Source organism: Orcinus orca, chromosome 20, assembly GCF_937001465.1.
Source record: "Orcinus orca chromosome 20, mOrcOrc1.1, whole genome shotgun sequence".
Classification (NCBI taxonomy): Eukaryota; Metazoa; Chordata; class Mammalia; order Artiodactyla; family Delphinidae; genus Orcinus; species Orcinus orca.
Window position 1 is genome coordinate 921,518 of NC_064578.1, and position 21,709 is coordinate 943,226.

The 21,709-nt window shown below is 64.2% G+C and overlaps 1 protein-coding gene across 5 annotated transcripts; it reads left to right on the forward strand.

Moving 5' to 3' along the window:
* Positions 1 to 13: 13 nt before the first annotated feature.
* Positions 14 to 21,101, forward strand: GALNS (galactosamine (N-acetyl)-6-sulfatase). Of its 5 annotated transcripts, none has more exons than XM_049702841.1 (14): positions 14 to 271; positions 6,075 to 6,198; positions 6,986 to 7,060; positions 7,569 to 7,671; positions 10,113 to 10,256; positions 11,021 to 11,087; positions 11,168 to 11,295; positions 11,543 to 11,682; positions 13,288 to 13,391; positions 13,677 to 13,813; positions 14,399 to 14,501; positions 17,454 to 17,575; positions 18,097 to 18,214; positions 20,210 to 20,712. In XM_049702841.1, exons 1-14 carry the CDS (start codon positions 155 to 157, stop codon positions 20,369 to 20,371), a joined length of 1,644 nt encoding a protein of 547 aa, XP_049558798.1. In that variant the 5' UTR covers positions 14 to 154; the 3' UTR covers positions 20,372 to 20,712. The 5 variants fall into 5 exon arrangements, with proteins under 5 accessions (XP_049558798.1, XP_049558799.1, XP_033262149.1 ...); XM_049702842.1 differs by lacking the exon at positions 20,210 to 20,712 and adding an exon at positions 18,662 to 19,981; XM_033406258.2 differs by lacking the exon at positions 20,210 to 20,712 and adding an exon at positions 18,330 to 18,655.
* Positions 21,102 to 21,709: the final 608 nt, after the last annotated feature.

The following is a 21,709-nucleotide window of genomic DNA, read 5'->3' on the forward strand; positions in this document are numbered from 1 at the left end:
CGCCCCACCTCTCATTCTGTCGGTCAGGGCCCCGCTTCTCCTGTCACTCAGCCGGCATGGCCCCGCCCCATCGCCCAGCCGGAAGGGTCGCCCGCTTCGCCGGGCCGGGCCGTTCCCGCCGCTCCGGGGCTCCGTGGCGCTCGGCGTGGTTGCCATGGCGGCGGTTGCTGCGGCGACGAGGTGGCGGCTGCTTCTCGTGCTGAGCGCCGCGGGGCTGGGGGTCACAGGCGCCCCGCAGCCCCCCAACATCCTGCTCCTGCTCATGGACGACGTGAGTGCGGGTGTGGGCCGGGCTCCCGGGAGGACTGCGCTCGGGCGGGGTTGGGGGCGGCCGGCGGTGTGGGGGTCGCGCCTGGCCCTGCAGGCCGCAGCCTGGCTCGTGGGTGAGGGTGAAGTGAGGTGTAGTGTCCAGGCCGGGCCAGGAGAAGACCCTCCTGTCCTGTTCCCTCCCCCGCTCCTTCCGCTGCCCCTCAGGCGTGCTGCGATGCTGGCCGCGTGAGGACCACCTCCCCAGGACCCCTGCTCTCGCCTGCCGCCCCCCACTGCTGGGGGTGTGGGTGGCAGGGGAGCGGTGCAGAGCTGGCTAAGACCCCGGCCTGCCTGCCCGCCCTGGAAGTCGCCTTCCCCGCTGCCTTTGGCCTGCTGGACCTGCCCTGGGAACCGGAGGAGTGTCCCCGGATGGGTGTGTGTGTAGCCCCAGGCCACCCTGGTCACCGCGGCGGCCAACCCTTCCCACAGAGCCGTGCTGTTCGCGCCTCCTTTGCGACTTGGTCCCTGTGCTCCTTCCCAAGGAAGCGGGACTGTATTTGGGGGGCACTTTTTGGGGAGTGAAATGGAGGCTCTGGAATCAGTCCCTGTGGAGCGTTGGGGTAAAGTGGGGACGCAGGCAAACCTGGGTTCAGGTGCCTGCTGCCCTGAGCTGTGGGGAGACCGCGGCCCTTTGGGCCTCCCCTCCGCCCCGTCCTGAGGGCTGAGGCAGTGCAGAGGTCCTGCATACGGCTCCTAAACCCTCGAACGCGGAGTGATACCAGTGTCTGTGGGGGGGGCCCTGGATGGCTTCAGGATGTGGTCGCCAGGAAGGCCAAGCCGTGACTGGAAGGTTAGAGCTTCCGGCACAGCCTTGACCTCCAGGGGCTCCAGGTCGGTGTACACGTGGAAGGGCTCAGAGAGGGCAGGGAAGTCCCCCCGACGCCTCACCCGAGGCATCTCTTCCACCTGTTGTCCCTGAGTTGTGTCCTTGATAGTAAACAGGTGATAGTGAACACAGCACCACCCTGAGTTCTGTGAGCCGTTCTAGCAAATTATCCAACTTTGGGGGCAGTGGGGGTGGGTTGTGGGAGCCTTGACTTTCAGGAGGCCCAGGATGTGCGCCTGGCATGTGAAGTGGGGGCAGTCTCGTGGGGCTGAGCCCTTGACCTGTGGGGTCAGATGCCAGGTCCAGGTAGGTAGTGTCAGACGGAGCTGAATTGCTGCACTCCCAGCCGGTGCCCGGAGGCCGGAGAAGGAGTTGCTGTGGTCACCCACCCACACACACTTGGTGTCAGAAGTGTTGTGAGTAAAAATAGCTCAAAGTTCCCCAAAAGACCAGCAGAGACACTCCCAGGAGCCTTTGGACCAAGGCCACGGGCCTCACGTGGCTGCTGGGCGGTCCTGGCTGGTCGGAATTGCGAGGTGCTGTGTGTAAAAAACACGCTCGGATTTCAAAGACCTAGTACAAGAAAAAGACATAAAATATATCTCATGTAACTTTTTTATTATGAAAATAATTCTTTATTACAAAAAGTTACCAACATTCAAATAAGCCGGAAAAGATCGCAGAAACCCGCCCATGGTGGCTCCGCCCAGAGGTGACGCAGACCGTGCTTCTCTCTACCCATAACTGTTCAGACACGAGGGCTTCCGCAGGGACCCGGAAGCTCCTCTCCTCCGGAGCCCACCCCGATGGCTGGTACGGAAACTTTGCTTGTGACGAACACGTGGGTCTTGGAAATGCTCGCTGTGTCAGCGGGTCAGCCTTCTCAAAGCTGAGGTTCCTGGGCAGGAAGGCTGTTTAAGTACATGAATTACTGGGGCAAGCAAGGCTTTGCTGAGCACTTAGCCTCTCCGATTTCTGCCCCTCCCTTTCTCTCCAAGGTGACAGTTCATTAGTGAAGGTCGATGCTGCAGGCTGGTTGAGATGGTCGTTTTCTGGATTTATGGGGCTACAGAAAGTACAACCTGTGCCCACACCCACCTGTTTCTCTTTGCCCGTTACCGGGGCCGCTGGGCTCTGTCGGAGACCCTGAGTGGTGGAGGGGGACCGGCACTGGGCACGTCTCACTCGAGGGGGGCTGACCCAGGGGCCCGTCTGCCTGGGTGCCCAGGGTGGGTCCAGGAAACAGGAACAGTGGGCCAGGAGGCCCCAATGCCCTGACTCTCCTCTGCGGCTTCCTCCTGTGACTTTGGGGTTCTTTGGCAGCTGAAGCCCGGAGAAGTCGGGGAGACCTCTGTCCTGGTCAGCGCATGACAGGAAACACACTCAAAGAGACTTTAGCAGAAGTGGGGGCCGAGGCTCTCCCGACTAGACAGGCTTCAGGCCCCCCAGCTCTGTGTCCTCACCCAGGCGGTCATCAGGCCTGGCAGGAGGCGCAGGCCCTGGTAGGCATCAACTTGTGGAAGAATTTAGAAGAGGCTGAGAAGCTCCATTCTCTAAGGCTGATGGGTGATGGGGCCGGGGCGCAGGGACAGAGCTCCCTCCTGCCCGGCTGGGCCCGAGTGCCGTCTGTGTCTCAGTTCTTTACTTGTAAAACAGGATTAAGGAGGACGCCCTGTGGCTACTGGGAAGGGTAAGGCCAGGCTGCACAGAGGCCAGCCTCTGTGTCCCCACGGTGGGCCCATCCAGCCAGTGCCCCCGCCCTGACCCTCCAGGGCCTCGCACACGTGTCGATGTGGACACACGCACGGGTAATAATCCCTCGTAGCTGTGCGTGGCCCCTGCACTGCCCAGAAGTCTTTTTTTTTATTTAATTTTTATTGGAGTGTAGTTGCTTTACAGTGTTGTGTTAGTTTCTACTGTACAGCAAAGTGAATCAGGTGTACGTATACATATATCCTCTCATTTTTGGATTTCTTTCCCATTTAGGTCACCAGGGAGTACTGAGTCGAGTTCCCTGTGCTATGTTCTCATTAGTTACGCCCAGTAGTCTTGAAGTTCCCACCGAGTAATGGCAAGGCCGAGGCCAGGAGGAGGACCATAGGCCCGGGTTCCGGCTGCCTTGGGAGCGCAGGTGGGCGATCATGTGGGAGAGGGGAGACATCCTTCACACTCTGTGGGAGACCCTGCCCAGGGTGCCGTGGAGGACGGTCTCATGGAAGCCGTGATAGCCGTGCAAGGTGGATGTTAACATCCCTATTTGTATAGCCAAGAAAGCCTACCGATAAGTGATAATAGAACTTGATTCAGCAGGAAGGAGCTAACACAGCAGGCCAGTGACTGCAGGCCTCAGAGAGGCTCACCTGTAAATAGGTGGGCCCTTGGCCGCCATCTGGGAACTTGGGTTTGGGGAGTATCCCAGCATTCCCTGTGCCTAAACTGTTTATGCAGACGTAAGATTTGTGCTGCGCCCCACCTCCCTCCTGGGAGGCTGGGATTTGGGTGGTGCCAGTGGACCCAGCCCCTCTGCCTCTCTCTGCTCCTCCTACCTGGCCTGGGGGTGAGGGTCGGCAGCCCGCCTGTGCCCCGTGGGGTGCGGGGAGAGGGGGCAGCAGGGAGAGGCCTGGAGCCTCAGCCTCGTGCCTTCCACTCCACTTCCTGCCCCTGTCGGCCGCACTTCCCTCCAGGGGCAACTTTCATTCCAGCTCCTGTTGTGGTGAACGGAAAAGCCTTTTCAGTAATTTCAAGATAAACCATTTCCAAAGGGACTCTATGGCTGGAAGGGTCTTTGAGAACAGACCGCACAGTCCAAGGGCAAAAGCCCCCAGGCAGCTCTGGGACCCAAGTGTCAGGATGGGCCGAAGGCCGGGAGACGAGGGGACGTGTCCCCCTCCTGGCTCTCCCTGACGGAGAGGGCGCCGTGTGAGCTCCTGCCCAGTGCAGGGGGCATGAATGATGACAGCCAGACCACACACCTACCTGTGACCATCCCGGGCAAACCTGCGTGCTCGGCCCCCACGTGTGACCCAGGGGTCCCCGAGCTTCGTGCGCGCCGGCCCCGCTCTCCCCAGCGTCTCCGTGCAGACCTGCCGAGCCTGCTGTGGGCTGGCAGGCCGTGGCCCGTGAGTCTGGAGAGCTTTAAGGGGCCCCAGAGAGACAGGCACGGCCAGGCCGCTGCAGCACCAGGTGCCTGCGCTTTTCCAGCGGCACTCTACGGAGACGCAGTTTCCACCATGCACAGTTCACCAGTTAAAGGGCACAATTCCGCGGTTTCTAGCACCTTCACAGCGTCGTGCAGCTGTCACCATGGTCAGCTGTAGGTCATCTTCCTAACCCCGGGAAGAAGCCCCGTCCCCGCCCTCCCCCCACTCCACCCCTCCAGGAGGAGCGGCCGGTGAAGGAGAGCCAGCTTGGAGGGGGCTGGCGCGTCTAGAGAATCCAGAGGGGAAGCAGGGCCGCGCCCGCCAGCAGCGCCGAGGGGAATCAGTTTGTCGGGGTCACTCCTGCCCCACGCCGCTGGCCGCAGAAGGATGCGTTGGGTCGTAGAGCGAAGTCACGTCCCGTTGCCCTTTTCAGGTATTTCTTTAGCGCTTTAGGATGAAAGCTGTCAAACGCCCGTGCGGCTGAAAGGGTGTCGCAGTGCACACCTGTAGCCCCGCCTGGACTCTGCCTGCTCTGTCTCACATCTGTCCATCCGTCCGTCCCTGTGCACGTGCTAACCCACCTCACCACCTGGCTGGTTTTCTTTTGGCACAACGCACATAACACGAATTCACCCTTTTAACATTTTAAAGCGTGCAGTTCGGTGGTGTTTAGCACGTGCGCCGGCTTGTGCAGCGCCCCCATCCGGTAGCTGAGAACATCCCACCCCCCGAAGAGAAACCCCTTTCCCACTGGCAGTCACTCTCCTCCCCCTCCCCCAGCCCCTGGCAACCACCCATCTGCCTTGTCCCCGTGGACTTGCCTGTTCTGGACGTCTCACATCCATCGTACACCCTGCGGCCTTTTCTGACCGGCTTCTCAGCAGCCTGTTTTCGTGAGTGTCAGCACCTCGTTCCTCTTTACGGCCGAGTACTGGTCCGTAGTGTGCGTATCAAGTCCCTCGTGCCTAACAGGTGGCCACAGACTTGGTGCCTTGGAATAGGAGTCTGTTTCCTCCAGTCCTGGAGGCCAGAGTCTGAAATCAAGGGGCTGCAGGGCCAGTCTTTCCGGAGGCTCCGAGGGAGGGTCCTCCCTCCCCTCCATCTCCCGGGGGCTCCTGTGCTCCTTGGCTTGTGGCTGCGACCCTCCAGTCTCTGCCTCCGTCGTGGAGGCCTGGCCTCTCCTTGTGTGTCTGTCTTGTCTCTGTGTCCCATCTTCTCACACGGACCCAGTCACTGGATTTAGGGCTACCCTGGTCCAGTGTGGTCTCATCTTAGCTAATTACGTCCGTATTTCCAAGTATGGTTACGTTCTCCGGTCCTGAGTGGACGTAAACGGGAGGCTGCTGTTCACCCCGGTCCTGGATGGATGGACCACATCTGTCTACTGTTGATCAGTGATGGACACAGGCTGTCTCTTTTGAGCAGTCGGGAGTCCTGCTGCTGTGGACATTCGTGCGGCGCCTGGGTGCCGGCCGGCCCAGTTCTCGGGACAGCGAGCTCGGGAGGACTGCGGGCCTCGGGGCCTCACCGGGTTAGCTTCATGGGGCCTGGCCACCGTCTTTAAGTGTGAATTCACACCGCAGAGTAGGACGGCCTTCTCGTCTGTGCAGAAGGCAGAGGTGTGTGTCTTGGTGCCGGTGCCCCGTGAGCACGTGGGGCCGGCGTCGGGGCCGGGAGGAGGTGGGCGCTGGGCATCTGCACCGGGGAGCGCTGACCGCGCACCTGCCGCACTTGGGGTGCGCTGGGGGCCACGGCTCCGGCTACGTTCTCATCCTACCTGCACACGCTCTTTCCTGCAGATGGGGTGGGGCGACCTCGGGGTGTACGGAGAACCTTCCAGAGAGACCCCGAATTTGGACCGGATGGCTGCGGAAGGGATGCTTTTCCCGAACTTCTACACGGCCAATCCCCTGTGCTCCCCTTGTAAGTCACGGCCTGCTCAGGCCACCAGGGGGTGGGGCCGGGCGTAGGGCATGGCTCCCCTTGTAAGCCACGGCCTGCTCAGGCCACCAGGGAGTGGGGCCGGGCGTAGGGCATGCTGGGTGGGGGGACACAAGGGGGGCGGGCACGGAGCGCGGAGACTGAGGCGCGGTGGGGAGGCGGGGAATGCGTAGGCCAGAAAAGGGCACAGGGTGCGGGCACGGAGCACGGGGGTGGCAGCCCTGACTTGGGTGTCGGCTCCACCGGCATTTCCTGCAAGGGGCAGAGGGCTGGCAGGCGGGCTGCGGCCTCTTCTGTCGGATCCTGGTGCTTGGGAGCACCTGAGCTCCATGCTCTGGGGAGCGCGGGGCCATCAGGAGCCACCAGAGGCCGCCAAGTGCTCGGAGCCTCTGCGGGCGTTTGAGGCCCAAGCGGCCGCCTCGGTGCTGGCGGCTGTTCACTCGCGGAGCTGAGTGTCGCGGCTGGTTCGGGGGAGGTGCTCAGCCAGGGAAGGGATCGCCAGCTGGGGGGGTAGTGGCCTCGCAGCGGGGAGAACCTCTGATCTGGAGGACGAGAGGCGACCCCGCAAGGGGCGGCACCTGAGGAGGCCTGTGGGCTGTCCCGGGAGCTGGAGAGCGAGCGAGGGGGAGCTGCGTCCGGCCCCGCTGCTGGTCTTTGAGGAGCTGTGCTCCCACCCGGCTCTCAAGTGGCTGCCGGGGACTCGGGTACCACAGGGCTGGCCTCGGGCGGCACGCGTGACCCGTGTTTCTGTTGTGTCCCCTCCGCGTAGCCAGGGCGGCTCTGCTCACCGGACGCCTGCCCATCCGCAGTGGCTTCTACACCACCAACGGGCACGCGAGGAACGGTAGGCTGTGCCCTGGGGCAGAGGGAGGGGGCGTCTGTCGCCTGTCCTCTCTGGTGACCTGGCTTCTCCCGGGCGCACTTGTCGCCCAGGGTTGAGGCTTCTGTCTGGGTTGTAACTCATGTTAAAACAGAATGCAGACCTTCCATCAGAAACAATGTGTTTTGGGCGAGTGGGGAGGACGGTGAGGGTGGGGCTGGCTCCCGCCCTGTCCCAGGGGCGGGGGCGGCCCGGCTCTAGGTGGGCTCCCCGACCAAGTGGGGCTTCAAGGGGCCCTTGGAGGAAGGTGTGGTCTCAGAGCCCGAGTTCTGGAGACGCCAGGGGCAGGCCCTCCCCTGACCCCTGACCCCTGACGTCCAGACCCCCTCGGGGGCACGTTTGCCTGTTCGCTCTGGTAATGGTGCTGGCTGTGATGAGCGCCGGAAGACCTGCAAAGTGCCTGGGCGGTGCTGCCCCGACCAGGGCTCTGCCGCTCGACCCTGCCGGCTCACACGGTGCATTGCTCCACCAGCCTACACGCCACAGGAGATAGTGGGCGGCATCCCGGACTCAGAGCTCCTGCTGCCGGAGCTGCTGAAGGAGGCCGGCTACACCAGCAAGATCGTGGGCAAGTGGTGAGTCCCACACCTGCCTGCTGGGCTCACCCAGCGGGTTCCTTACTCACGTTGACCAGTGGGAGCCCCTCGGGTGGGAGTAGAGTCCTTGAATTCCAGGTCCGCTAAGATGTCCAAAGCATCCCTTTAAAAGCTGCTGTGGCCGTGCCCGTGGGACCTCCCGTGGTGAGGCTGGGGTGGTGGCTGCCACGGCAGCACCAAAGGAGACATGTTATTGCACACGCGTGCCGTCACGATGACACGCCAGCGAGCAAAGCGGCTCTGTCTGGTGATGAAACCAAGAAGCAAGCAGGGGATGGGGACGGTCGTGTGGTGTGGAATCATCGGGATCAAGTGATCGTGAAAGATCACGTTGTCACACGCGTGTCGCGCTGTACTCCCCGGGGATGCCTGAGTACGCAGCCCTAGAGGTTGATATGAAGGTCGGATGTCCTCTTTCCTCTCCCGCGTGTTGGAGCCCTTGGAGACCAAGCCTGCTTCCTACAGGAAGCCTTCCCTGACTTCCAGCCCTGATCGTCTCTGCTCGGCCGCTGCCGTGCTTTGGACCCTCTCGCCTTGACCCCTATGGCACTCACCACCTCGAGGGCAAGCACCTCATCTGCGCCCCTTGGGGACCACTGCCCCACGCAGTTGACAGTCCTAGTGATGGGGGATCTGCAGAAACCGGGAGAGGAGTCCTCAGGGAACCCGAGGACATGGAGGCTGCTTCCTCACCCCCGAGAGGGGCTAGCAGCTGTCCTGCTGGCCGAGCGGTCGAGCCTGGAGGCGGTGGGGGCTGCACAGCAGAGCTGACGAGGGTGCAGGATGTGGGAGCCTGCAAGGCCCAGCAGTGCCGGGAAGGCCCGGGAGACGGCGGTAGGGCGGCTACGAGGCCCGCCGGGGCTGTGCCAGGGCTGCGCCCGCAGAAGGAGGAGCCCCTGCGATGACCGGCGCTCTCTGCCCAGCCTGGCGGCTCTGCCCCGGTCCAGGGGCCTCCCGTTCGTGGTCACTGACACGGGGCAGCCAGAGCTGGAGTGGGAGCCTGTCCCCACGAGCTCCGGAGATGGGCGGACTCAGGAACAGGAAGGGACGCGGCAGGGCCTGGAGAGGCAGCTCCATGGACTCAGGGAGGTGGACGCAGAGCTGGTGGACCAGCCGGGGTCAGGGCGGCCATGGCCAATGGGATGACGGGCTCTGGGAGGCCCGGGGCAGGGGGCTCGGTCCCTCCTCTGCCAGGTGGGTGTGCTGGTCTCAGCAGGGTCCCATCAGAGCCGCAGGGGGTGTTGGTGGCCGTGGCCGTGACTGCCTGACAGCCAGCCTCGGGCCCCAGCACCACGGATCCGGATTTTGTCAGCCTAACCAAGGCCTGGGATGGATGGAGCCTGGACTCCCGCGAGAGGCTGCCCTGAGTCCCAGGGGCTCGACGTGCTGTCACTCAGCTCGCTGGCAGGCAGTACTGACCCCGCAGCTGCCCTGGGACCAGCACCTGGAATTGACAACTTCACACGAGCCGGACCTTCGTGGGTGTTTCTGTTTCGTGAAGGCCGTTTGGGCTGAAGGATGCAGGACGAGGAGTGTCACACCCAGCGGTGTCCAGCATGGAGGGGGCGTCATAGCTGCGGGCCCAGAGAGGAAGCACGGGGCGCAGCTGGCTCTCCTTTGCAGAGACAGCGCTCAGGGCAGAGCCCGTGCGGGTGCCCCCGGCACAGGGGCTCCAGAAGCCGGGCAGCCATCCGGCGGAGGCAGAGTGTTTCGGGACCAGCAGGGGCACCGAGAGGTTCACTTACCGGCGCCCAGACTCCGCTGCCGGCCAGCTCAGTTCCGGCGCCATCCTGCCCAGCTGCCTCGGGCCGCATCCACCTGACTGAGTGAGCGAGCTGTGCGGCAAGCTCACGGTGACGTGGAGTCGGCCTGGCCCGGTGCAGCCCCCCAGCGCTGCGCCGGCGATGCTGGCTGCGAGAGGCTTTCTGCAAACGTGACCCCAAGAAACCTGTCTGCTTCCCAGGGAGGAGGAACCTCACCCCGAAACCCCTTCTCTAAGCTGCGCCTTCTCAAGAGAGACCCTCCCACTGGCGAGAGGACCCGACGTGACGCACCTGCGGGGAAGGGGCTCCCGGGTGGGAGCAGGGGGCGGGTCCGAGCCCGGTAACAGCTGGGCCGTTGCCCCGCAGGCACCTTGCCGTGTTATCCTCTCGTCCCGTCCGGCTCCTGCCCAGGGCGCCGGGGCAGTGAGCCGCGCTCATGGGACCTGGTCACCGTCCCCATGTGCGCCCCTCGGTTGTCGCCTGGGTGGACTGTGCGGGCAGGGGGGCCAGGCCACGGGGCACCCGGGCTCAGCACACCCTGGGGCTGGCTGGAGCCTTGTCTCCTGAGCTGTTCTCTGAAAGCGAGGGTGTTTGCTTCCTGGAGCTCCGGGGCGCCCGTGCGGCGGTCCCTGAAGTGCCCCGGGTTCCTCTCTCTAGGCATCTGGGCCACAGGCCTCAGTTCCACCCCCTGAAGCACGGATTCGACGAGTGGTTTGGATCCCCCAACTGTCACTTTGGACCTTATGACAACAAGGCCAGGCCCAACATCCCTGTGTACCGGGACTGGGAGATGGTTGGCAGGTAACAGGCCCCGCCCACTGCTGCTGCCCACCCGCCAGCTCCTCGTCCTGCCCCGACCTCGTGCTGTGACCTCTGACTTACAAGAGCCCCGCGTCCGGGGGCTTCTGACTGTCTCAGGAAAGGTGCTGGGAGCCCCGGATGCTCCCCAGAGCGAGGCGCGTCACTCGGCTTCCGGGGTTTGGGCCCCGTGCCCTGAGGGGGCTACGCTCTGCACGGTCAGCCTCGCTCCGAGCCACCGTCTGGGGGGCCGTCGGCTGCAGGACCGACCTGGTCTGGCCATCGGGTGGCTGCAGGCAGGCCCTGGTCTTTCCTGTCTGGCCTAACTTCCCTTTCTTCCTTTTTAAATTATTTTTGTTCTGGTGGAAGTGCAGTACACGTCACTGGACCACAGAGCTGGGCCAGCATTGCTGAGGTGTAGCTCACCCAGCACCCCCATCCCAGACCGCCTCCGTCACCCTAGAGAGATGCCCACACCCGTTAGCCGTGCCCTCCGTGGCCGTGGACTGGCCGCTTCCTCTCGCACCGTCCTGCCTGTTCATTGGCGGGGCTCCCCTCCTTCCAGATGGTGGGGTCACCGGGGCACCAGACTCCACCCCAGTGGGTCCCCGACGGGCCTGGGAGCTTCCAGGCTCCGGTTGTGTTCTGACGTGAACGTTTCCGTCTCTCTTGTAAACGAGGCCCCTGACTTGGCCCAGGAAATCGGGGGAGGGGGGGGCTTTCCTGCCCTGAAGGCCGACTTCTGTCTGGATCTGTACTGTTTTCAGATTTTATGAGGAATTTCCAATTAACCTGAAGACCGGAGAAGCCAACCTCACCCAGATCTACCTGCAGGTGACGACCGCAGGGGCTGGCCCGGCTCTGGGGTGGGAGGTGGGCCTGGGGTGGGGAAGACGGTGTGCGCTTCTCCTCAGGAAGCACTGGATTTCATTAAGAGGCAGCAGGCAGCTCGCCGCCCCTTCTTTCTACACTGGGCCATCGACGCGACACACGCGCCTGTTTATGCCTCCAGGCCTTTCCTGGGCACCAGCCAGCGAGGGCGGTGAGTCCTTGGGCATGTAGACCTGGGCCCCGGGGCGGGGGGTCAGCTGTGCTTGGTTACCACCAGAGGCTGGGCCCTCGCTACCACTGTCAGCTGTGGACAGAGGGAAGCATCTGTGCCTCTGCCCCGATTCCGTCTGAAACTCGAATGGAACGCCCCCTCCTCGTCCCTCCCTGAGGTTCGGCTTCGGCCGCCCTCTGGTCCCGGAGGCCACCGGCCCCTGCTGACCGCTCCCTCCTTCCCGCAGTTACGGGGACGCCGTCCGGGAGATTGACGACAGCGTCGGGAAGATCCTGCACCTCCTCCGGGACCTGAGCATTGCAGAGAACACCTTTGTTTTCTTCACGTCCGACAACGGCGCTGCCCTCATTTCTGCGCCCAGACAAGGCAAGTGACTTGAGCAGATGGGGCTCCACCCGGGGCCCCCCAGCAGCCCTCCACCGGGCCGAGTGTGAAGGGCTCAGCCTTGGGGAGGGAGAGACACCGGCAAGCACCCCCCAGGTCTGATGCCCCTCTTCCCCACCGCCTGGCAGGTGCCTGGTCAGGAGGGAGAGCTCGGTGGGGCAGGCGGAGGCAGAGGCTGCGGCCCTCACCGCGTCCTGCCTCTCTACTGGCCAGCCCTGGGGCCAGTCGCGTCCGGAGTTCTCTCTCTGAAGCCGCAACGTCCCCTATCAGCGTTTCCGTTCTGATCTCAGCTGTAACACAGTGGCCGTTGTGACTGGACACGTCTGCCCCTTTTTCTGTGTTTGGGGGCCTCCCTTCCCACGGGGGCGATGACCCTGCGGCAGCCAGGCCCAGGCTTGGCGCCCACCCCGCCCCTCGGAAGCGCCCCCCCAGGCCTCGTGGTGGGTGGTGTCGGGAGGGGAGGGAGCGAGCCCCCCTCCCCTGCAGTGCCGGAGCCCCTGGCACAGCGCGGGGGGCCTGCTCACTCCCCCAGACCCTCCGTCTGTGTCCCTGCCAGCCTGCAGTCCTCCTGAGGACCCTGGCTCTAGGCCTCTCAGGCCTGAGGCTTTTCCACCTTGCGGAGCTGGAGCGAGGTTGTTAGAGCCCGCGTTTCACAGTCCTATGAGGGTTTCACACCCCCGTGGTGATGTCTCTTTTTCCCTTTCTTCTTAAAAAGGCTGGGCCCCAGGAGGGCCCTGAGTCACTCAGACAGCTCTGGAAGGAAGGCCACAGACAGCTGGAAACCCCACAGGGCCAGGCCTGTCTGGGGAGGCACTGGGGGACCTTACAGCCACGTGTCCTGGGGGCAGAGGGGCCCAGGGATCTCCAGGGACAGGAACAGCGCAACTGGCTTCGGCCGAGAAGGAGCTGCAGGGGCAGAACAAGACAATGAAAATCCATGTACCCACCCCCAGCTGGAGAGACAGGAGCAGGAGAGAAGTAGGCCCTCATTGGCCTCTGGCCTGTGACCCTTGCTGTCCCTGTGCTGACCAGCGAGGCCCATGCTCAGGGGTCCCTCCCTCCATCATGGCAGCGAGCCGGGGACGTGCGATTCGCCAGGACCGGGCTGTCTGCCCTCGGCACCGCCTACAGCCAGGTTCAGGGACCACCTGCTCAGAGTAGGGCGTGTCAGAAACACGGGATCTGCACCCCCAAACCCCAGGCACACAGGAGCTGCTTGTGCACAGTGACATTTAGGGAACCTGGCACCTGCCAGGCCCGGGGTCGGGACTGTGTCTTAACGTTTCCACGTCTTTCACTAACATGTCCACGTGCTGTGTGTGTGCGTGGTCGCGGTCTATGGGGGCATGACCTTATGACCACAGCTCTAGGTCAGAGCCATCTCCAGGCGTTCCAACCTTGAACTTGAGGCCTGAACCCCAGGGCTGGTCCTTTGTCTCCACAACGGCCTCAGTGCCTCAGTAATGTCACCTCCAAAGGGCCAGGCGGGGAGCCAGGTGGACAGACGTGTCCCGAGGGCGAGTGCCCGGCAGGGTGTTTATGGCCCTGGGGACTCAGGCACGTGGTCTGATGGGCGACTATCCCCAGGTGGCAGCAATGGCCCCTTTCTGTGCGGGAAGCAGACCACGTTTGAAGGTGGGATGAGGGAGCCTGCGATCGCCTGGTGGCCCGGGCACATCCCTGCCGGCCAGGTGAGTCAGAGCCGGCCTTGTGCCTGCCCTGCAGTCATCCTGGGGCGTGAAGCCTTGGTCCCCTCTCTGGCCTGCTCCCTGCGCTCGTTCTGCCACGCACATGTGTCATCGGGCAGGGAAAGCCTCTATTCTGCGTGTGTGGACATGCAGCGGGATGTGACCGCGCGTGTGTGTGTGCGCGTGGGCGTGGGCGTCAGCAAGCACGCCTGGGGACCTGGCCCCTGGCCGCCATCTGGGCAGGGCAGGGCGGGCATCCTCAGCGCGTCTGCGCCACGTCCATTGCAGGTGAGCCACCAGCTGGGCAGCATCATGGACCTCTTCACCACCAGCCTGTCCCTCGCAGGCCTGGAGCCACCCAGGGACAGGGCCATCGACGGCCTGGACCTCCTCCCCACCATGCTCCAGGGCCGCCTGACAGACAGGTAGGTTCCCGCCGGGCACTCACCCCGCCCGGCTCCCCGCAGCTGGCGCCGGGGCCGAGCTGGCTGACAAAGCAGGTGTCCTCGCCCAGGGGGAGGTGAGACCCGGGGGTCTTGGCATGAAGTGCTTGGTGGGGTGGAGAGGCCTTGTTCCTCCCTGCGGCGTCCCTCACCCTCTGCCCGGCCCCAGCCTACACGCAGCTCCACGCCGGGACGCTGTCCAGAGGCAGTTGCTCCAGCTCAAGATCTGCTACTGTTTTGCTCAAACAAAATGAGTTTCCCAGGCTGCCGTGAAGGGGCGTGGACTCTGAAGGGTGTATAGTGTAACCAGAGCAGGCTGACGGCCAGGAGTGGACGGCTCACTGTCTCTTTTCTGTCTTGAAACCTGGCATGAGAGCTTGCTACCCCTGGCGGGGGTGGTAGGGGGTGCCAGCCGCCATGCTCGTCCCCACAGGCCCGCCTGCCGTGCCCGCGTGCTACCCCCTTCCTCCGCCGCCAGCCTCTCCAGCACCGGGGATGAGGGGCGGCCAGGGGGCCCCTCCACAGCCCGGGGACCCTTTCAATTGACGCCGCCTGTCCCCCTGACAGGCCGGTATTCTACTACCGTGGCAACACGCTGATGGCGGTCACCCGTGGCCAGTACAAGGCCCACTTCTGGACCTGGACCAATTCCTGGGAGGAGTTCAGGCAGGTGAGGCGGTCCCGGCTCTGTGAATGCCTCATCCCTCACGTCCCACCTTGGGGAGGCCTCTGTGCCCCCAGCTCATGTGCTGACCTGCTGTCAGGGACTTGGGGGTGACGAGCTGTGGCCACAAGGACAGCACCCACCCTGGCCCGCGCCACCCAGGCTCCGGAGACGAGCCTCAGGGCCGCTCAGCCCCAAACCCGGGTCAGATGCCTCAGGGGCCCAGGGACCCGGCACCTCCCCGGCCTCCCCTCCCGTCCACCCACTGGCCCGGCCAGGTGCTCGGCGGCCCCCCAAGACGCTGTTGCCATGTTTGCTTCCCCGTGTCCACCCCCAGTCCTGACGGTGGAGTGCCCCTGCCAGGCCCGGAGCCCCACTCGGCCCTCCCAGCTCGTGGCCGCCCACCACCTCCTCTCCGCGCGCCTGGGCTCCCCCCCGCTCGCCCTCCCCTAGCCAAGCCTGTGCCTCCCCACGTCCCGTCACTGCTGAGCTGTGCTGAGCACCCGGCACCCCGACGGGCAGGGCTGCGGCTGGCTCGCCCCTGAAGATGCCAAGGGGCCGTGGCCTAGGGCGCCGCCTGAGGGCCCTTGGGGACCGCGTGGCGGCCCTTGCCCCTCCCGGCCCCCTCCCCACCCCACCCCGGAGGGTCCCCGTTGCGTCCAGCTGCACGGGTTCGCTGGCATTCTGCAAGCCACCGCTCGCGCACCGTGGGCTGTTGGGCCTCTTGAGGGCAGGTGTGGTCAGCCCAGCCTCCACCCAAGCCGGAGCCCACAGGGGCTGGGGAGCCTCTTCGAGCCCAGCGTGTCTGCAGGCAGCGGGCAGCCAGCTGCACGGCCTGTGCTGACTCGAGTGCGTTCACGGTGGGGCCGGAAAGCGTCAGGAGGCCCCCTCGGCGCGGCGGGGACACCCGAGCGCAGGGCTCCGCGGGGAGCGCTGCTTCCCTTTCCCAAGGGTTATCTGTGGGGCTTCTGGTTAACGCGCAAAACTGCCGTCTCTTCTCCAAGGCGCGCAGGCGTGCAGGCACTGGGGGGTGCCCCCTGCGGTGGGCCTGCACGGTCGCAGTTCCATTCAGATGCTAGGGGCGGGGGAGGGGGCCCCCGCACGCTGCTTTGATGGCCCCTCTCCCTGCAGGGACCAGTAAGGCGGAGGGGGTGTGTGCAGTCGGGAGGGGCCCCAGAAACCACAACAGCGGCCTTGTGGCCGTCGACAGCTCCCTGAGCTCTGTGGAGACTTGCCTTCCAGGCGATCAACACGTGAGGGGCAGCCTTGTCTGCAGGCTGGGGGCGTGGCTTAGCTGAGGAGGTCAGGGGTCCCCAGGTGCAGGGTTCGCCCGAGGGGACCTTGTTAACTTCCCCCTGTACCCTTGTCTGGGGCATCTCCCACCCCCTCGACCCCCCGACCCCCCAGTGCCTGTGGGCCCACCTGCCCGCGTCCTGACCAGGTACCAGAGGCGAAGGAGGAGTGAGCATTCTCCCTGTGCCAGGTCTGGCGCCGCCATCACCCCCAAGCCCGTGGCCTCCCCTCAGGAGGCGTCTGAGGCCCGGGGGACCGAGGCAGGAGGGAGGGCCCGTGTGTCCATGGGACCTTCTGCATTTCTGGACTAAATCCACGAGCGTTGGCTCAAGGGCACAGCTCGCCCGCCCCCCTCCTCCTTCCCGTCCTCCCAACGCCAGTGCTGTGCTGGGGCAGGGCGCCCCGCGCCCCCTCTGCCTGGCTGGGCTGCGTGGGGCTCAGCTGCGCTGCCCCTGGGGCAGGTCCTCCCGAGAGTGGCTGTGAGAGGAAACTCCTGCACGAATTAGCGGCGTCTTAATCAAATAGCTGATGATTTGCTTCCAAATGGTAATTCGTGTTTTCTGTCTAGACTTGGATTCTTCTCCATTAACTGCTCGGCGTTTTTATGCTAAACGTGGTTGTTTCTCCCACCGTTAAATCCACTTTTGTTCTCCAGCTGGTCTGCTCCCAGAAGGTCAGAGGTCACTTACTTGGGACCCACCTGGGTGTCCGTTCTCCACAGCTTAGATTGCAGCCGCTGACTCAGGGGTCTACAGCTCAGGGCAGACGACTGGGACTTATCTCGCTCCTCACTTCCCTGCTCTACTGAGAAGCAGGGTATTCACTGCTCCACTGCCGGGCTGTCCAGGACAGACCCGCGGGTGCTGGGAGGGTTGCCGTCAGGCCGCACCGCTGCCCGCAGGAGAGGCAGGAGGCACGTCTCTGTCCCCGGCCCCGTTTTAAGGTTAACGGGCCCCGCCACGGCCCCGCTCCAGACCCTGTAAACAGTGTCCCATGATGCCTGGAGACCAGTGCCCAGCTGCTTATGGGGCCCTGAGGTCCCCAGTGCTTCTGGGGTGGCAAGCCTTGGCCTCGCCCCACTCTGCCCAGATGGCAGCAGGCCTTTCCCTAAACCAAGTCAGGGAGCCCCGGGGGGGCAGCCTTCAAGCCTGGGGGACACGCTGGCGCGGGAACCCCATCTCACGCGCGCGTCGAAGGCTGAACCCCGAGGGCAGAGGCCGCCTGGAGGGCGCGGAGCAGGGCTGCACACCTGAGCCTTGGTGGAGAAGACGCTCCGTCTCCTGTTAAGGGTGGGGGCGGTGCGTCCGGGTCCCCTGTGTCTCCTCTGGCTTTCAGGCCTGCGGTCCCTCCTCCTCAGCTGGCCAAGGAGTCTTGGAGGAGTGCCGACCGCTGCGCACCTCGTCTGCTACGAGGCAGATAGGGTGGACGTGAAAAGCTTTGCTCTAGAAATTAGATAGAAGATGGACTGAAATATTTTAGCGACTCACCACCCCCTCCCCCAGGAAAGTACCGAAGCCCTAGGGGACGGCGCACAGGGCCGATGGCACGCAGCCCGGGGCTGGGTGGCAAGCAGGCTCCGCCCCACAGCACGGCATCCGCGGTCTTGCTGTGCTCGCCCACTGCGAGCCCCGCACACGTCACCTGCGCTCCGGCCTGTCGTTTCAGGGCGTGGATTTCTGCCCCGGGCAGAACGTGTCGGGGGTCACCACCCACTCGCAGGAGGAGCACACTAAGCTGCCGCTGGTCTTCCACCTGGGACGAGACCCCGGGGAGAGGTTCCCCCTCAGGTGAGCCGGGGGTTACGGGGCCCCAAGTCCCCTTGTGGGGCGAGTGCAGCCGACCGAGCAGGGCGCCGAGGGCCCGGGAGCCACGCGGTCTCAGGGCGTTTGGGGCAGGACCAGCCTGTCCGAGAGAAATGAACCGGGGCCAGAGGATTAAAAGGGACCCTGAGAGAGGAGAGATCGGGCATTGCCAAGCCTTTGCAGCTCAGGGCGCCTGCGATGCCGGGCGGTGCCCCGGTGGTTCCTGCAGGCAGCAGGCTGAAGGGTCACAGCTGCTGTCCTGGGCATGACGTGGCTCTGTCTGAGCCCTCATTTGCTGGGTGGTTCCCAGGGTGCACGCCTCTCGGGGAGGGCGGGCGGGACAAGGTGTGGGCCCCAGCTGCTCTTCCCGGGAGGCTGCTGGATGGTGACCCCGGGGGGGGGGCTTGTTCCTCAGTCTCCCCCCCAACCCTGGCCTACCTGGGTGGGCTGCCCCACTTGCTCTGTCCCTCCCTCCACCTCGGTGACCTGGTGCCCCTCGCCTGCAGCATTGCCAGCACCGAGTACCTGGACGCCCTTCGCCAGATCACCCCGGTTGTCCGGCAGCACCAGGAGGCCTTGGTCCCCGGACAGCCGCAGCTCAATGTGTGCAACCGGGCGGTCATGGTAAGTGGTTCGTACGTGGGCTGTGGGGGGCATCCCAGGGCCATGTGAGTGCTGACCGGTCTGCTGCAGGCACGAACTCCACTTCCCTCCTGCTTCTCTGTCTCCGATCTCACAGGAGTGGCAAGGGGTCGCTTGGTACCTCTGCAGGTGCAGGACGAGCCAACCCCATGTGGGATGTGGGTGTTGAAAGGCTGGGCAGATGGCCTGGGGTGCAGCAAGCCCATGGGCCACCTCCGAGCACAGCCTCCTCCAACTCCATGGGGGCTCACCCACAAGTCTGTCCCATAACTGGGGAGTCTGTGTGGCTCCCTGTTCCACAAAGATGGGCAGTCTCCCGTCCCCGCGGCAGAAGCTCCGGCAGCACCCCAAAACCCGCAGAGCAAAGCCAGTAGCTTAGCCTGGCTTCCAGCCCGTGAGTGCCCCCGCCCCGCACACCCCATTCCCCAGACCCACCTGGCGGTTGTGAGGACGGCTAAGCCCCTTGAAGCTGCGGGCGCGGCCGGGCCTGCGGAGCCGCTGCCTCGAGCCAGGAGGTGCCTGAGCGATGCCGGGTGGCTGTGATGGGTGCGCGTGAGGACGACGCACGGGTGTTGGAAGCATTCCCTAGCGGTGAGGTGTAGCAGGGGGCCGGTGGCCTTGGGGGCGGCCGAGGGTCGTTGGCCAGGGCCAGTGGGGCAGCCTGGTCGCTGTTGTCCACATCTGGGGCTCACAGGGGAAGACATTTGGGGCGGGGGCCAGCAGGGCCTCCCCCTTCCCTTGGAAGGACGCCAGGCTGGCATTCCGGCCTCTGGACTCAGCACTGGAGCAGAAGGGCCTCCCTGGCTCAGGACCACTGCGGCCCCTCGGGTCCGAGGAGCCCCTGGTGCCCCCTGCAAACCTGTCTTGTCCTCTGTGACACGGTGCTGTCCGCACGCCAGCACGCCATCTCCTGTCACGCCTGCCCTGTGGGCCGAGTCTGCAGGTAGCAGCCGTTGCCTGGTGGCTCAGAGACCAAAGGGGTCTTAGTGACGGTAGGGGAGATGGGGAGGGACTGACTTGGCCGGGGTGCTGCCGCCACCTGCTGGGCGCGGCAGGAATTGCCGAGGCACGGCCGACCCCGTAACAGGAGAAAGCAGGGACCCCCGCCCCAAGTGAGCTGAGGACCCCGGAAGAGCGTGGCTTGGCCTCAGACTCTGAAGCGAGCACTGCCACCAGAGAGGTGCATGGACTTAACAGTGTGTGGACGCGTGTGGGCGTGTGTGTGTGTGTGTGTGCGCGCGCACACACGCGAGCGTGCAAAGCCCTCCCCCGTCCCCGCACTCTGCCTGGGCCCCGCTCGTCCAGGCCAGCGGGTGAGGACTCTGGGTAGCGACCCCTGCTCTTGGGACAAGAGCAGCCCGGGCAGCCCGCCTCCCTGAACCCCCAGGCTCCCAGGTTGGGTGCAGAATCTGTTCTCTGCAGGCACCTGGCCCCTTCTTCTGCTCTGCCTCAGAGGTTGGGAGCTGCTTCCTCATCGAACCCTGGCCCTGCCGGGCGGCCACTTGATGCTGTTCAGGGCAGGGGAGGGCTTTACTGCGGTTCTCACTGGCGCTGATGTTCTGATTCAGACTCAGGCCCTGGCAGGGGCGGTAGTAGGGGGAGTGCCCCCCACAGGGTGATTAGGGGGATGGGTACACCTCCTGGGTGAGGCGACACGACAGCGCCACAAAGGCTCCCTCTCAGGGGCATGAGTGTCCTGTTTTTTTTTTTTCTTGTCTTGTTTTTTAAAGGAACATTTATTTATTTATTGGCTGTGTTGGGTCTTCGTTGCTGCGCGTGGGCTTTCTCTAGTTGCGGCGAGCAGGGGCCACTCTTTGTTGCAGTGCATGGGCTTCTCATTGCGGTGTCTTCTCTTGTTGCAGAGCACAGGCTCTAGGCGCGTAGGCTTCAGTAGTTGTGGCACACGGGCTCAGTTGCTCCGCGGCATGTGGGATCCTCCCAGACCGGGGCTTGAACCCATGTCCCCTGCATTGGCAGGCGGATTCCCAACAATTGCACCACCGGGGAAGCCCGAGTGTCCTGTTCTGCTGCCGGGAAATCATGGCCACACAAAGGAAGTCAGCCCATGAAGGTGCAGCCAGGAGAGCCTGTGCTGAAGCAGGCCAGCTCTCCCTGGGGCACCAAGGCCGCCACCTGTAGAGCTTACCGGGAGGCCAAGGTTGTGTGGGCAGTTAGCGGACTGTCCCCTTCAGTGACAGGCAGGCCCTGTTAATACCAGGCTGCTGTGGGGCAGTGTCTCCTGTGCCGGCCTCAGGCCTTGAGTTGCCTCCGAGCCAGGTGGAGACAGGTGATTCCACACTGCAGCCACCCATTGCGGTGGGGCAGGTCACAGGCCTGGGCAGGGCAGGAGTCTGGAAAGTGCTGAGTCCACAAGTGCTTGGAATAACTGCATGTCCCCTTTCTGAACTTTCATTACCCAGAACTGGGCGCCCCCGGGCTGCGAGAAGTTAGGGAAGTGCCTGATGCCCCCGGAGTCTGTCCCAGAGAAGTGTTCCTGGCCCCACTAGCACCGGCTTGGGCTCAGGACAGGAGCCTCAGGGCTCCTGTGCTGCAAGAGCCCCCACTCCCTCTGCCCTGACTGCTGCCAGACGGACGGCACCTGTAGCCAGCAGCAGGACCCGCGAGACTACCAGCCCAGCCCTGGAGTCAGCTCCCAGCCCACCGGGCCTGTCTGACTCTACAGCCGCAGGCTCACATCAGCCCCTGAACCGGAGGCTGCCTGCCTCATGTCCTCCGCTCTGCTCCAGCTACCTCCCAGCTGCCTCTTCCAGGGCCTGAGCTCTGCCCAGGACCCAGGGGCCTGACTCGCCATGGCTGCCCCTGCAGTCCCCTCAGGACTTCAGCCCTGGTGTCAAGGGCGGCCGTGCCAATCCTGTGTTGCCCCTTGGCGCTGTGCACAGGGGATACCCCAGCGCCCCTCCCCCGCGTACTCCCCCCACCATGGTCGAGGGGTGTGAACATGAAGGGGGAGGAGGCCAAGGGCCTCCCTGTCCCAGAGGAGCCTCGACAGCCGAGGCCTCCCCAGTCCAGCGCGGACAGCTGAAGCCACCAGCGTCCCTGGAGATCAGGACTCCCAACCCCAGCACACTGTGGGGCCCGCCTGTGCTTCAGCACTCCCGTCCTCGGGCCCAGGGTGGCAGCGCTTGAGGACGAGCCCATTCACCAGCGAAATCAGGAGAGCCTGAGCAGGACTGTGAACGGCCTCCAGGGACTTCCCCTTAAGCTCGTGGGTCGTTTCCATTGTGTGGAGTTTCCACTCTGCAGACTGTCACACCAACTCTGTACTGTTGTAAGACTTGGGAAATTATGAAGAGAACAGGTTTAGAATAAAGTAACAGGCATTTTAGCCTTTTGTTTTTAAATGAAATTCTATTTGGGGGAATTTGTCCCCCCTGGGTACCACGGTGGGGGCTGGAGTGGGCCAGGCCAAGCATTCCATCACTCCCTCCTCCGCTGCCCTCCCCCAGCAGGCCCCGG

What these genes read in the sequence shown, in the direction of transcription:
- GALNS (XM_049702841.1), top strand. Translation starts at nt 155, where the DNA reads ATGGCGGCGGTTGCTGCGGCGACGAGGTGGCGGCTGCTTCTCGTGCTG. An exon ending in CAACGGGCACGCGAGGAACG is followed by an intron (nt 7,061 to 7,568) that starts GTAGGCTGTGCC and finishes TTGCTCCACCAG; the next exon opens with CCTACACGCCACAGGAGATA. An exon ending in TCACCCAGATCTACCTGCAG is followed by an intron (nt 11,088 to 11,167) that starts GTGACGACCGCA and finishes GCTTCTCCTCAG; the next exon opens with GAAGCACTGGATTTCATTAA.